The 13118-nt window shown below is 49.7% G+C and overlaps 1 protein-coding gene across 1 annotated transcript in view; it reads left to right on the top strand.

Annotated features, from left to right (window-relative positions):
• The first annotated feature begins 1465 nt into the window (after window positions 1-1465).
• C1H4orf54 (chromosome 1 C4orf54 homolog) overlaps window positions 1466-13118 on the top strand; it is a 30705-nt gene continuing 19052 nt past the window's right edge. Inside the window, exon 1 of the mRNA XM_075350899.1 lies at window positions 1466-5993. Within this exon, the coding sequence (XP_075207014.1) occupies window positions 1501-5985 (4485 nt within the window). The 5' untranslated portion in view covers window positions 1466-1500 and the 3' untranslated portion in view covers window positions 5986-5993. The remainder of the gene's footprint in view (window positions 5994-13118) is intronic.

Here is a 13118-nt window from a genome sequence, read left to right as displayed (position 1 = left end):
AGCCTTGTAGTTCTGCAGCTGCTGTCTGCTCTCCTGCATGCACTATTGGATGGAGTATGCTGAGACTTGTAGTACTGCAGCTGTCTGCTCTCCTGCATACATTAGTGGAGAATGAAGAACATATTGAAGAAGGAAATGACATCAGACCTTTTTTTTTTGTTCACTGATAAAAAACGCATAAAGACGCAGTGAGCAAAAACGCAGCAAAGCGCAGCACAAAACGCACCAAATCGCGCGCATTTTTTGCCGCGTTTTTTTTTCCGCGGATGCGTTTTTGTGCGTTTTTTGCCGCAAAAAACGCACAAAAACGCAGCGTCAAAAAAACGCAGTGTGTGAACCTAGCCTAAAAATTGCCACAAGCCCAGTGCTGTGTGTGCTCCATCATAGCTTAGGCTCACTATGACTTTTTTCTTTATGAAGAGCTTATTACTTGGTGGTCTCTTCAGGTGACTTATTTTTCTTTATGAGGAGCTTATCACTTGGTGTTCTCCTTTTCAGGTACCTTTTTTCTTTATGAGGAGTTTATCACTTCTTCAGGTAATTTTCTTTTCTTTATGAGGAGCTTATCACTTGGTGGTCTCCTCTTCAGGTGACTTTTTCTTTATGAGGAGCTTATCACTTGGTGGTCTCCTCTTCAGGTGACTTTTTCTTTATGAGGAGCTTATCACTTCTTCAGGTAACTTTTTTTCTTTATGAGGAGCTTATCACTTGGTGGTCTCCTCTTCAGGTGACTTTTTCTTTATGAGGAGCTTATCACTTGGTGATCTCCTCTTCAGGTGACTTTTTCTTTATGAGAAGCTTATCACTTGGTGGTCTCCTCTTCAGGTGACTTTTTCTTTATGAGGAGCTTATCACTTGGTGGTCTCCTCTTCAGGTGACTTTTTTTCTTTATGAGGAGCTTATCACTTCTTCAGGTAACTTTTTTTCCTTATGAGGAGCTTATCACTTCTTCAGGTAACTTTTTTCCTTATGAGGAGCTTATCACTTCTTCAGGTAACTTTTTTTCCTTATGAGGAGCTTATCACTTGGTCTCCTCAGATCTCCACCATTTTTTCCACACGACTCCTCATCCCCAGTGCTTGATCTGTCTCCGATCTTCTGGAAATAACCTTATCCCTGCTCCTAGCTAAGATCCCCCAGTGTCAGGATTTTCTAGGAAAGTTGATACTTGGGATTCTCACATGCCCCAGCATTGCACTAGGAAAAAGGGTGAAGGCTGAACATGCCCAGAGGGCGGATGGAAAGAAATGCCCCCTGTGCTGCTGGTGGGACAATGCTGCAGACTACAAAGGGATAGACATAAAGTATGTCAGCCCCCTCATGTGTCACACTCAATGTCACTTAAACCGCTCTCAGGGTGACGTATGAATCCCATTCAGGAAAAGAAGAATTTCCCATCTGCATTGCCTTCATTTCTGAGGGTAGAGGCCGGGGCTGCAGCTCTCCTCCGCCGGTGCCACTCAGACTGACGGCCAGGCGCCTGGCACACAAGCAGCAGCCATGCAACAGGCGCTCAGCGGGCACACACCAGGCGCAGACAGCCTGAAGAAGGGGGCAGAGCTGGAGACAAGGTACGTGGAAATCCCCGTCACTCCAGAGAAGAGAGCAGCCGGCACTGCCGGCCTCACCGTCACCCTGAGCGCAGTGGGGAGAGCGCAGGGCATGGAGGACGGGCACAACATGTTCTCCTGGAGCCCGGAGCAGTGTCCTACACCTGGCAAGCTCCCAGTCACAGGGGGCACATGTGAGGGCACTGCGTCCTACCCCTCCTCCCGTGCCAGCGACTCTCCGTCCCCTGTTATCATGCCCCATCAGGGCTGTGCCAACGACGAGGCGCACTACATCACCACCCACGAAATCCAGCTCTGTGAGGCTGACCAGGAGCCGGACTACCCTGACTTTGGGCTGGCCCCATCAACTTGGAGTGAGCCGGTGGACAGCGCCCCCTGCAGCTTCTTGGAATACGCCTCGTTTGACAGCCAGGGGGGCACCCCGACAGATGAAGAGGACTGCAGCTACTACTTGAGCACTGCCAGTGATCCCAACCCTACAGACAGCCTGGGCAGCACCGAGCTGGTCAGCACATACTCAGAGAGCGACAGCTCCCCGAGCAGCAGGAGCAGCACCAGGAACAGGCAGGAGCAGGCAACTCCAGAGATCTCCAAAGGACAGATCCTCCTATCAATCAAGACTGCATCCAAGACTATAAATGAGCCTATCCAGAGCAACCAACACAGCGCCCCTGCTGATGCCAAGCATGAGCCAGACATGAGCTACTGCCTGTCTACAGCCACTGGGAGCAAGGCACTGCAGCATCACTGCCACCCTTACTCCCAGGCATCGGATGCCCACAGGCTGGTAGCCATCCCAGCAAGACTACAAGCCCGCAGCGGGGTCCACGCTGACATCTCCAGTGGGGCTTCCAGTGCAGTCAGTGAGCTGGACGATGCCGACAAGGAGGTGCGCAACCTGACCTCCAGGGCTTTCCGCAGCCTAGCCTACCCCTACTTTGAAGCCATCAACTTTAGCTCCAGTGAGTCCACCACCTCTTTATCTGACCAGAACATAGGGATAAACAGCTGGTCCACCTACCTGGACTGGAAAGGAGGCTCATTCCTCTCCCAAAAAGCAGAGAAGACCCTGCACCAACACACATCAACTACCTCCAACTTTGGACTTAAGAAAATAGGCAAAGATGCAAGCAAGGAGCAACAGGTGTTTCTGCAAGCCAACAAGTCCGAGACCAAGGCTTTCGAGCTGGTGGTCAGCGAAGTGGCAAAGGGGGCAAACCCAGCCTCCTCCTCCAAGCGCATCAAGTCTGGATCCCGGGTGGTAACATTGACAGAGACCCTAAATTTCAGTAGCAGCAATGTGAAAGCTAGTGCTGCCGGGAGTGAGCAAGCCAGCAAGCTAGCCAGTACTGATCATGCTCCAGGCTCAGCTTGCACAGATGGAGTTACAGAGACACTGCCAACAGACCGTGCTGCTCCGACTCTGGAGGTGAACAAGCAGAGCAACAGCTCTCTAGTAGAAGCCATGGACGGAACCCACAAGTCCAAGTATGCCTCAAGTCTGCTTAAGAACATCATCTCCAAAAAAATGCAACTGGAGCAGGAGTTCAAGATGGAAAGAGGAGAGCTCAGCGACACCTCTCACAAAGCTGTCCCCAAAGAGATCGAGGGCGTAAAGGAAAAGGGTCTACAGAGACAGAACTCCAAGTTCTCCGAGGCGGGCTCAGACTTCACCCTAGTCAGCAGTGAAGATCTAGGGGAGTTTTTCTCAGCGACCCCCAAAGATGCGACTTCTATAGATAAACGAATGTCACCCTTTGAGACCCACCGAGAAGAAACCATATGTGAGATGAAGAAGACTGCATCCGAGACAATGAAGGGCATCTTTCTCCGCAGTCAAAATAGTGCCTTCAGGTCATGGAAGGAGAAGGAGATAGAAAAGATGGAGAAGAAAATCGAGGAGAACGTTGCTAAAGCAAGAAGGATCAAGATCCCACTAGAAAGGGACTGGAAAGCAGAACTAGGAGAGATCTCTTCTGTGCAGTCCACTAAGATGTCCCGGCTGTATGTCCCCGGCATCCAGCACACTCCAAAGGAGAAGCAGGTGGAGAAGCAAGCCACCAAGTACTCGGTGTCTACCTATGCCCACCAGACCTGCTTCAGCCGCAATGAGAATGAGATCAAAAGTGAAAAACTCCAAATCCTGGAGGCTTCAGTAAGCAGGCTGACCCCTAGAGTCACCCCCAAGCCTCAGGAGATTAAACTCAAGCTAGGATTATCTGCAGAGAATAAAGATAGCCCTTTCAACATTGCCAAACTGCTGACCCCCAACCTTGCAGCCACTGCTGCCAGTCTGTCCAAGGCAGCCGAAGACTTGAGGAATCAAGTCCCCTGCAGAGCTGATGTTATGGAGAAGATGCCCCAATTCCTTGTCAGAGATGTAAGAGAATCCAAAACCAAAGTGCCAGGAGCCATTCACCAGGTGAGGGACGTCAGGAAGCTGCTGAAGAGCTCCTACAGCCAGGACACAGGTGAGGGCAACGGCAGGAGCAGCGTAATGTCTGACCACAGTGCCACCGACCCCAAGTCAAAGCTGGTCCCTAAGATCTCCTCCTCCTTGTCCCCTATTGTGATCACCTGTCAGGCTGTGAGGAGCAAGGAGGAGACTGAAAAGGGTAGCCCGCAAGACAATGAGCTAGAAATGGGGCTATCTCCCGCAGAGACTGTTCTGGTACACCGGGCATCTGGAAGGTTGCCGGTGGCCACCATTGCGCCCAATAAAACAGGACCCAGGATGCCGGTGGTGAAGATCGTATCCAAGGCGTCCAAATGGAAGCAGGAGAAGCCAAAGGAGCCCGAAGTGAAACCCGAGCCCAAGTCCCCGCAGTCCCAGGCGGCTCTGGCGAAGCTCACCGCTGCGGTGAAGACCATGGAGCAGCTCTATGTGTTTGATAAGAAGGAGTGGAAGCGCAAAGACGAACCGCAGCCGCTGAAAGGCAGCCATGTGCTGTCCATGATCTCCGGCCAAGGAGCGCCAGAGGAAGCCAAGCCCGTGGGGGAGATCCCCCGCAAAGCATCGGTCCCCATGATCAGCAAAGCCCCCGAGCCACTGGTCCGCCGCAATTCTCACCCAGGAGTGGAGAAGAGCCCCAGCAAGCCCCCGCCGGAGAACAAGCCGCACAAGACTTTCCAGGTGTCCAAGTTCACAGAAGCCAAGAAGCAGGATCAGACGGAGCCTAAGCCGAGCTCCAGGGCCGGGACCAGCAACGTCAATGTGTTCACTGTGAGCGCTGCCCCGGCCAGGAGCAAGCAGCAGAGCATGGAGGCCAGCCTCAACACCAAGAACACCCGACCACAGCCACCCTCCACCCTGAAGATCCCCGGCATGGCCATCGAGGAGCCCAAGAAGACAGAGGTGCAGCCTCCCTCCCTGGTGCGCAAAGCCAGCGCCGACTTTGAAAACTACCTCACCATCCCGGTGAAGGCGGCAGCAGAAGCCAAACCTCCAGTAAGTACCCGGGATCCACCGACCAACAACCGTGACACTGGCACAGGTACCAGGGAGAACACTGGCAATGCCAAAGAAGTCCCCATCACTAAAGACAGCAGTGCCCGAGAGCCCACCAGTGTGATCCGGGAATCTGCAGCCCTGTGCACCCTCCCTCCATTCAACACCAAGGCACAAGAGCCCAACCCCAAGAGCCCCATCAAAGCCCCTAGAGACTGGAGCAACAAGGTGAAAGAGGGTGTGCAGCCCACCAGAGCTGCCTCAGCAGGCTCTGAGCCTCAGACCCCAGACTCAATCCCACCAGCTGCCATCTACCATCACCCTCTGCCACCTATGGCTATGGCAATGCCCAGTGCCCAAGGCCCTATCTATTACTCCCCTCCTATGACTTCTGCCACTCCAGCTGAGATGTACCCCCAGACCCAGAGAAAGATGTTGGTAGACTTGGCTACTGGACAGTATTATCTAGTGGACACTCCTGTGCAGCCAATTAAAAGGAGGCTCTTTGACCCCGAAACTGGACAGTATGTTGATGTTCCTGTGCCCCCGCCCCCTGTTACTCCAGTGCCTCTACCTATGCCACAATTAGCCCTAAGCCCTGGTGCATATGGACCTGCTTATATGTTTTATCCTGGGTTTTTACCCACTCCTCCAACTGCAATTCTTCCCCCAAACCACCTGCAAACACAACTCTCCACTCCAGTCAGTGAACACTCCTATGAAATGCCAATAGTGGACGGATCCCATCCTGGGGATATGAGTATGGCTGATAGCCCTTACTATTTAGCCACAGGCTCTGCAACTGCCAATCCATCAATAGCACAAGCCACTGCTATTAGAAGAGGATCCTTAGGCTGCCCAGATGGCAAGCAGGTCATCAGTATGTTATCCCAACCTGGGCCGAGGATTGTGGCTCCACCATCCTTCGATGGCACCACTATGCGCTTTGTTGTGGAGCACAGATGAACGCCCAGGTAAAATTACTTCAGATTTATTTGTTTGTGTTTCATTTTAGTCTTTGTTCAGTCTGGGTTTATGAGTCCAGTGGGTGGTTTTACTCAATGATGGACACCCTATATAAGTGTGTACACAGACACAGCTGTCAGTCACTGTGCAGAACCACTGACCTGACACCTAACCCCAAACCAGCTCGGATTTAGAATCTTTTCTTGCAACATACTGCATTGCTCCTTCTATTAAATCCATATGCTACAAAAACGCTTGGTGTATATATATTTGAAGGCCGTGATGGATGTCATAATGTGTCATCCGTGATCAACCAGAGGAATAAATCTATTGCAGGAAATAACAATATTCTGCACCTGTTGGTTTACAACTCCATAAACTATTTTATTTTTCATTTCGGACAGGGCCTGAAATGCCCTGTAGGTTGATAGGGGTCTGGATTTTGAGACCCCAGCTGATCAGTCAAGTAGATGGAAATTCTGATGCATACCTTTCTATATTGAGCCAAATAGGGGTCTATGGTGCTTTTTCTCACATACATTAAGCTTACCAGCGCATATGATTACAAAAAAGAAAAAATGAAATATATAGCGTGAAAAGACCCTTACACTAACAGTAGACTTCTCAGGTCCTCCTGCATGTAACAAGCTGCAAACAGGCAGGACGACATTACACTTGTGACAGGCTCCCAGAATTGTATGTTTAAATCAGTGTTTCCCAAACTCCAGTCCTCACGACCCCCAACAAGTCATGTTATCAGGATTTCCTTACTATTGAACAGGTGATAGAATCATTATCAAGGCATCACCTGTGCTATATTAAGGAAATCCTGAAAACAGGACCTGTTGGGGGTCATGAGGACTGGAGTTTGGGAACCACTGGTTTAGATGGTTAATGGTTGCACTTAGTGTTATACATGCCATAATGATTTGACCCACCTCTTCCAGCATCTTTTGCCAAAGAGAATAGCTAATCAATCACAACTGTATGCCTGACCAAGTTTGTATTAATGGATCCTTCATAATATTTACTGTATGTCTGGCCTAGTTTGTATTCATGGATCCTTATTATTTACTGTATGTCTGGTCTAGTTTGTATTCATGGATCCTTCATAATAGTTACTGTATGTCTGGCCTAGTTTGTATTCATGAATCCTTATTATTTACTGTATGTCTGGTCTAGTTTGTATTCATGGATCCTTCATAATAGTTACTGTATGTCTGGCCTAGTTTGTATTCATGAATCCTTATTATTTACTGTATGTCTGGCCTAGTTTGTATTCATGGATCCTTCATAATATTTACTGTATTTCTGGCCTAGTTTGTATTCATGGATCCTTATTATTTACTGTATGTCTGGTCTAGTTTGTATTCATGGATCCTTCATAATAGTTACTGTATGTCTGGCCTAGTTTGTATTCATGAATCCTTATTATTTACTGTATGTCTGGCCTAGTTTGTATTCATGGATCCTTCATAATATTTACTGTATTTCTGGCCTAGTTTGTATTTATGGATCCATATTATTTACTGTATGTCTGGCCTAGTTTGTATTCATAGATCCTTCATAATATTTACTGTATGTTGTATATTATGAATAGAAGACCCAAAATACTAATGTTTAGACTCCTAATACAATATAGTAAATATATGAAGACTGTAATATCAGGAATGTGTGGGTGAGGACTCATTCATGTATGGAGAAGAGTTACTCTTGGCTATGAGAAGTTATTCATCCTTCTGTGAGAAGAACCATTGACACTTTTATTTATAAAATAGATACAAATCTTCGTGGAAACAAATTGTTACTATTACAGTTTCACATTTTTTCTGTAAAGAAACATTTGGAGTCAGTGTTAAAAATACAGAATCTGTCACCAGGTTATTTGCAGCATAATATAGAGACAGGTTCCCTGGTTACAGTGATGTGTCACTTACTGGGCTGCTGGCTCTAGTTTTGATGACAGCAACGTTTTATCAGCAGGAGATTATTACTAGTGGACTAGTAACCTTGGCCAGGTAGTCCTCCATATTCATGAGCTCTGTATAACCCCACCACATATTTACAGCTACAGACTATGCACAGTGTATACAGAAAGCTACCAGTGGTCAGTGGTGTGGGCGGGCTATGCAGCTCAGCATTTAGAGAAGTTGTATATCTGCAGCTGGTAAAACAGGGATTGTATCATAAATATAACAAGCAGTCCAGTAAGTGTTGCATCACTGGAATCAGGGTCTCCCCCTCTATATCATGCTACTCCCAGATGGGGTAACAAAAACTTGATGACAGATTTCTTTTATTGTGAATCTGTCAGTCAATTCATGCTGACAAAACCACAGGCAGCATGATTGCAGCCATCACCATTTTTCTCTGAAATGCTCATAGTTAAAGGGACTCTATGAGCACAGGATAACTGCTCACACCAAGTAAAGGCACTTGTGCATCAAGACGGGGCTAATTATTTAAATTCACCTTCCCACTTCCCTTCTGGTTATATGAAGCCAGTGCTGTCAGTTACAGAAGAGGAGAGAGTTGGAGATTGAGGGGAAACCAGCAGGTGGGAAGGTGTATATAAATGATTAGCCCCGTCATGACGCACCGAGTGCCTGTACATGGCGTGAACGGTCATCCTGTGCTGATAGAGTCCCTTTAAGGCTACTTTAACACATCCGTTTTTTGCCGTCAGGCGCAATCCGGCGAACACCGGATAAAACGGATCATTTTTATCCTCATTGAATTGTATTAGCGTCGGATTGTGCCTGATGCCCTTGCGTGTGCCGGATCCGGAAAAAGTTCTGTGTCCAGTTGCCGGAAAGGATGCCCAAGGGAACGTTTTTTTTCACCAGCAAAAAACTGCACCGTATCTCTCTCTCTGTCTGTCGGTCTCTCTCTCTGACGATGTCAGTCTCTCTCTGTCTGTCGGTGTCTCTCTCTCTGTCGATGTCGGTCGGTCTCTCCCTCTCACATACTCACCGATCACTGGCGCGGCATGGTGCTGCACAGCTGTCACACTGCTCCGGCGGCTTCTCATGCTTTGAAAATGCCGGCCACTCATTATTCCATCTCATATTCCCTGCTTCCCCCACCCACCGGCGCCTATGATTGGTTGCAATCAGACGAGCCCCCACGCTTATTGACAGCTGTCTCACTGCAACCAATCACTGCCGCCGGTGGGCGGGTCTATATCGTGCAGTACAATAAATAAATAAATAATTTAAAAAAAAAACTATGTGTGGTCCCACCCAATTTTGATACCAGCCAAAGTAAAGCCACACGGCTGAGGGCTGGTATTCTCAGGATCGGGAGCCCTACATTATGGGGAGCCCCCCAGCCTAAAAATATTAGCCAGCAGCCGCCCGGAATTTCCGCATCCATTTGATGCGACAGTCTCGGGACGCTACCCGGCTCATCCCGAATTGCCCTGGTGCGGTGGCAATCGGGGTAATAAGGAGTTAATGTCAGCCCATAGCTGCCACTAAGTCCTAGCTTAGTGATGGCAGACGTCTATGAGACACCCCCATCACTAAACTATAGTGAAAGTAAATAAACACAAATACCGAAAAATCCTTTATTTGAAATAAAAGACAAAAAAAAACACCCTCTCATTATTTTATTAATCCCCAAATACTTCTCCAGGTCTGGCGTAATCCACATGAGGACCCACGACGCTTTCAGCTCTGCTACATCGGAAGCTGACAGGAGCGGCAGTAGAACACTGCAACTCGCTGTGAGCATCAGTTTTATGACAATTTGTGCTGGATCCATTGCATCAGGCACACACCGGATTGTGCCTGACGGCAAAAACCGGCTGTGTGGAAGTGTAAGGGGTGGACGGACCCCTAGTGTGGAGAAGACGTTTTTCCCCCCCTGAAGACGCCACAGGAGTATGGTGGCACATTGTACCATGTTATGTGTTATATACGGTTCTTCCCCCCCTAGGTGCCAGTGTAGTGAGTGGTTCCCCTGGTAACAGTGACAGGGAAGGAAGGGGCAGGGCAGCCTAGGAGGGAAGAGAAGGGGGGTTGGGCTCTGAATGCAGGGCAGTGTGCTGTGAGATGTAACAGGAGAGAGCTGAGGAGAAGTGCCGGGGCAGAGTGCAGGAGTGGGTGCTGTGGCAGTGGAGCGAAGAAGTTGGAGCTAATCCGGAGCCGGTAGTGAGTACTAGAGCCGTCCCCTAGTTCAATACAAATCCCTGGGAAAGGGCTGGACTAAAATCGGGATAGGAGTACCACTGCTAGGGGGATAACAATTGGCCCCTGCAGGCAAAGGAAAGTGCCCGTAGAGAAAAAGGAACCATTTTCGTAGAAAAGGACTTGTAACTTGTAACGTACTAAAGTAAGCCTGCTGCAAACAGAAAGATGGAAGCTTTGTTTAATAAATCGGTGTTTGGTTTACCCGGTGCCTGCAATTGTCTCTTTCCTGAAAGTGAAGAAGGAGCTGGAGAGCACAGAAAGAACGCTGTCATGAATGGGCCCCATGCATCCATACTCTGCCCCAACAACACACCTGTTTTGCAAGTAACGGCCGGGTCGGGGTTCAGCCTGCGGCCCACAAGGCGAGGGGACCCGACTACACCCCCTGAGGCGCCCCCTGCCCCCGTTACAGAAGTAGCCTACAAGATCTGGCCAGTCAGCATCTTCCTGCAGCCCTTTAATTGATTGATAGGATTCTGGATACGTACACACATGGGAGAGACTTGTCAATCTCCTAGAGTGGTGGGTACAGGCAGAAGTTGGCTGGGAGCGGTAACGGTCAATTCTCCTATCTCCCTATAGACTTTTGCCAGATTTTCAAACAATGGCTCTGATTCATACTGCCCGTGGTTTGGACATCATTAGCGATAGCCAAACACGATGTTTGGTGTTCGGTTTTTGGGCCAAACACTGACTTTAAAAAAAAACCAGAGTTTGGGTCTGGAGTTTGAGTGCTCTACATATGCTGACCACTCGCACACGCATCACTGTGCTCAGGCATGATCGGGGCTCAGCCGATTGTCAGACGCTTGCAGTGTTTGAACAGCTCGCACTTGGGGTAACAACAGTGTGATCGGATGTAGTATGCACCAAAAAATAAGTAAAAGGAAAAACCCCGCTTACCCATCCCCTGAGTGCTGAGCTTATGGCTGTCTGTGTGGGGGCGGAGACCCAAACTGCAAATCAGTGACTTCTATTGGGGTTTGGGTCAAGTTCAAACCCATGGAGGTTTGATTTACCTGCACCCGCCAACACAAACTTCCACGGGATTGCTCATATCATTAATCAACTGACAGGTTCCCTTTAATCTCTCCTGCAATTTGATATGAAATCAGCTGTTTTGTGTCTACACGCCTAGACAGATACAAGCTTAGTTACAGACTAATAACACGCTTGTGCAGGCTACATACTGAAGGGCACAGTCTATAAGGGGTTTGTTGTTTGCAATATTATCTAATTTTTATCATAGATGCATTGGAGCAATAAAGAAAATGATTGCAGAGGTGACCATACTCTAAATCAGTGGTCCCCAACCTGTGGCTCGGTCGCTACATGTGGCTCGCAGTCCAGAGAAGTGTGCGCCGTGATTGCCAGCTTGGTGTATTAGCACCAGGTCTAGCAAATTAGCTATAAAAACAAGGTCTCTATATGGTAAATATTTTAAGTAGTCCTGCACAGAAGAGCAACTCTGGATGTGCATATGTCGCGGGCAGAGGAGGGGACGCTGCGCTCTCCCACTGCTCGGGTCCGGCTGCCGCTGCTGCTGCGGCCTGCTGCTGCTCGGTGGCTCGAGCGATGGGCTGGATCCCGGGAACTCGAGCGGCGCTCCTCGCCCGTGAGTGAAAGTGGTTTGGTTTTTGGGATAGTTTATTGTCCGTGACGCCACCCACGGTTGTGGTGATTGTATGGACACCACCGCTGCTCTGTATGGGGATCCCGGGAGTGATGACAGGGAGCAGCAAAGTTGTTGGTTCTCCCCTCCGTGGGTAGGGGGTGGTCGTCCCGGGGCCCAGTGATGAGTTGGGGGATGAGGGATGGCGGGGCCGGTGCAGGGCTTCGTGGGGTGCAGGGACGCAGGGGCAGCGCTGTGCCTCACGGCACTGTGGTACTCACTCAGCCTGAGACGGGGACACAGTTCTCGGTAAAACACATGGCTGGAAAGACGGTTTCCACGGACGGCTGCTGTTGCTTTTCCCCAGTAGTTGACAGTGACGGTCCCTTTTCCTGCACCTAAGTCTATGTTGGTAGCAATGGGTTCCCACCGGTAACCCGCTCCCCGGCTTGGATATGTGCCGGAGGAGCCCCTCTTTGCCCGCAGGCGCTGGCCCTGAGAAACTGGTGCCTTGGCGGTGGCGGTGTCTCTCTCTAACGGTTGGACTGTTGCCTTCAATCGGGACTTGGTTGTTGGGAGACCCAGAGGTCCCCTTCACTGATGGATTTGGCAAATTCACGGCGACTCCTAGCCTTGCCGGGATCCGAAAGGCCCCTGCCAATGGTGCTGGCTTCTCTTTGTATACCGCTCCGGTACCGCCGGGCCACCACCCGTCCACGGTCCTTTCGGCAACCTCCAATCAGCCTCTCCTGCAGACGGTCACCGCCGTCTGCTAACCTTGCTGTTCTCAGTCCGGGGCACACACCCGGACCAACTTCAGGCTTTCTCAACTGTCACTTTCTCTTCCACCTTTACTCCTCTACCACTTCACTCTTAACTCTGACTAGACTGATCTGCTTGGTTTTCCCGCCTCCAGGGCTGTGAACTCCTCGGTGGGCGGAGCCAACCGCCTGGCCCACCCCCTGGTGTGGACATCAGCCCCTGGAGGAAGGCAACAAGGATTTTTGTGTAGCTTTGGTGTACCTATCCGGGGTGTAGGGTGTGGTGGTGTCATGACCTGTGACCCCTGGCTTGCCCAGGGCGTCACATTCCCCCTTAGCAAAATGCAGACCGTCCGCGGGCTGCCCGTCCAACACCGGTTTTATTTTTCTGAAAAGATAAAAAACACAAGACAAGTATAATAACTTCATCCCACAGCAGGAGGCACTTTTCTTAAACGTTAAGGTAACATTTTAAACGGTTGCTGCTGCCGCTCTCTCCCACCCAAGCAACCTGGCCCTGATGCTGCCCCTAAGAAACAGGCAGCACCCCTTGACCCCAGTCCTGAA

The sequence above is a fragment of the Anomaloglossus baeobatrachus genome, chromosome 1 (genome assembly GCF_048569485.1).
Source record: "Anomaloglossus baeobatrachus isolate aAnoBae1 chromosome 1, aAnoBae1.hap1, whole genome shotgun sequence".
Lineage (NCBI taxonomy): Eukaryota > Metazoa > Chordata > Amphibia > Anura > Aromobatidae > Anomaloglossus > Anomaloglossus baeobatrachus.
Note: the sequence above shows the minus strand (reverse complement) of the source record. Positions and strands in the feature narration are given on the sequence as shown.